Source organism: Notothenia coriiceps, unplaced genomic scaffold (assembly GCF_000735185.1).
Source record: "Notothenia coriiceps isolate Sejong01 unplaced genomic scaffold, NC01 NC01_scaffold00006406, whole genome shotgun sequence".
NCBI classification, from domain to species: Eukaryota; Metazoa; Chordata; class Actinopteri; order Perciformes; family Nototheniidae; genus Notothenia; species Notothenia coriiceps.
Genome location: NW_011339107.1, coordinates 1 through 2,340, shown reverse-complemented (window position 1 = coordinate 2,340; position 2,340 = coordinate 1). Strand labels below are relative to the sequence as shown.

Sequence of the window (2,340 nt, the reverse complement as noted above, 5' to 3'; positions counted from 1 at the left end):
GCTGGAAAGAGCAAATAGAGCGAAATGAGGCATGGATAAAATGCAGGATCTGTTTTGATTTTTTTTTTTTGTATTTAAAAAAAAAAACTATATCTATATAATTTATATAGGTATGGCCCTACAATATATGTTTAAAATATAGCATGATAGGTCCACTATAAAATACAAATACTTAAAAGTGGAATAGAGAATGAAAAATGTAAAATGTAATAAAGATGAAAAAAATTATATCAAATATAAATAATATAAAATATTCTTGATAATTCAAATGTAAAATAAATAAATAATAATTACAATAAACAAAATTCTGATTGTGAAATATGTCAATTAATTGAAGCAGGGTAAAGTAGCAGAAATTTGAAATAATTCTGTTGTAAATATATAAAATTACATTATATTTAGGACTAGTACCAAGTTATTGTCCACCTCCGCGCTGTGTGTAGCAGCAGCAGCAGCTCCTGGCTGTTTCGGTTTTAACTGCAGCGCTGCGGCGGTGCTGACCTCTGTCTGCCGCAGGGAGAACCGCTAGCAGCTAAACCCTGACCTGAGTAATGAGTATGGCGACCTGACGGTATGTAGTTCTGCTAACGTTATCTCATGGACATCGTGTTATGGTACAACCACCCGGACTACCCTTTATCTCCAGACCAGAACTACTTGTTTGTAAAATAAATAGCGTCAGTGGTTGATTACGCCGTTAGTGTCAGTAAAGTTGCTTAGCCGCTAGCTCTTATTTTAGTTAGCCACAAGCTAGCTGATGTCTTGTGTTGTCACTAGCTTCAAACGGCTGGCAGCATCATCACCACGACAACTGGCATCCTTCCCACCCGGCCGTGGGATGGAAGGGTGAGGAACGATGCTCCTGCCTATCCTTTTAACAGGTGAGCCCCCTGGATGTAGCCCAGGTAGCTACTAATGTTCAGCTAAGCTTGTTTTCAGCTAACGCTAACTCTGAAGCAGGACCCGCTAACTTGGGTAGATTATGGTTGATTATGTAACGGGATTATTTAGCAATTAATTTAAGTGAGCACAGTGGCATTGGTTACTAATTGCAAAGTGAACAAGCGTTTTTTCGCATGTATGACTTTTTTAGATGTTATCAATATGTTATGAGTGACTTAACGTTAGAATCTTAACTAAAATGCTCCTAAAAACATTTGACTAGTGTTAAGTCCTAATAGAAAAGCAACTGAGTGAAGTTAGCTGCTATTGTTGAAATTTTAAAACTGAATTGGCCCAATAACCACTGCATGTTTGTGCTTTCATGACAGGACTGTTAGGTGTTCTTTGGGATGGAGTTACTGCTTTTGGTAAGCCTGGAAGTGACATAGACTTGCTTCTTCCTGTGCCTCCACTTTCTGTCTCTAAACTATCTTCCTCTGATCCACAGGTGGGGTCAGACTAGTGGACGGGGAGAACAAGTGTTCTGGCAGAGTGGAGGTACTCCGCCATGAACAGTGGGGGACTGTTTGCGACCACGGATGGGACCGCCGAGAAGCTCATGTGGTGTGCCTGGAGCTTGGATGTGGCTTAGCTGAATCTGCCCTTCATGAAGCACATTTTGGTGCAGGCAGCGGAGAAATCTGGCTGCGGCATGTCCAATGCTCGGGACATGAGGCCAGTCTGACACGCTGTGCTGTGGTCCTCCACAGTGACGCATACTGCACCCATGAGAATGATGCAGGGGTAATATGCTCAGGTAAGACTCTACTCTGTTGAGTCATTCTCTCTACCAATGGCCACTGCCAGGTGGTTGGCTGAGTGATTTCTGCTGGGTTGATTCATTGAGCCTATTCTGGTTAGTGGCATACGGAAATGTCAGACACAGCAAAGCAAATTAAGCAAGACGTAATGCCAACTGGACAAAGCTTGTTTAAAAACAATAACACATTTGGTGTTGGCTTTCAACTGCTGACAAGCTATTTCACCCTTGTCGAGTCAGGGTGGAGGAGCTTACTTCGAATGTTGTTTTAAAAAAAAACACCAACCTATAAATCCTACTCTGTGTTACCTTAGCATTAGTTTAATGTCATAACGGCAAGAAAACCAGCCTGGACAAACAGAATCTGTAAATGAATTATGATAAAACTAATCAGGGGCCGTATTCACAAAGGATCTTAGGGCTAAAAGTAGCTCCTAACTGGCGAATTTAGGAGAAACTCCTAAACATAATGGGCGTGTCAGTCTTAAATTTAGGACTCCTAATTGTATTCACTAAGAGCAATTCACAAAGTATTTTAGGCCTAAAAGTAGCACCTAAGTTTAGGAGAGCTTAAAAGTCCTCGAGAGGACTCCTAACTCAGTAAGACCTATTCACAAAGAATCTGAAAATGGCTGCTA

At 40.9% G+C, this 2,340-nt stretch overlaps 1 protein-coding gene across 1 annotated transcript; it reads left to right on the top strand.

The window, feature by feature from the left end:
* Positions 1 to 464: 464 nt before the first annotated feature.
* LOC104943637 (putative DMBT1-like protein) lies at positions 465 to 1,719 on the top strand. Its single transcript, XM_010769090.1, has 3 exons — positions 465 to 881; positions 1,272 to 1,310; positions 1,391 to 1,719. Exons 1-3 carry the CDS (start codon positions 857 to 859, stop codon positions 1,717 to 1,719), a joined length of 393 nt encoding a protein of 130 aa, XP_010767392.1. The 5' UTR covers positions 465 to 856.
* The last annotated feature ends 621 nt before the right edge of the window (positions 1,720 to 2,340 follow it).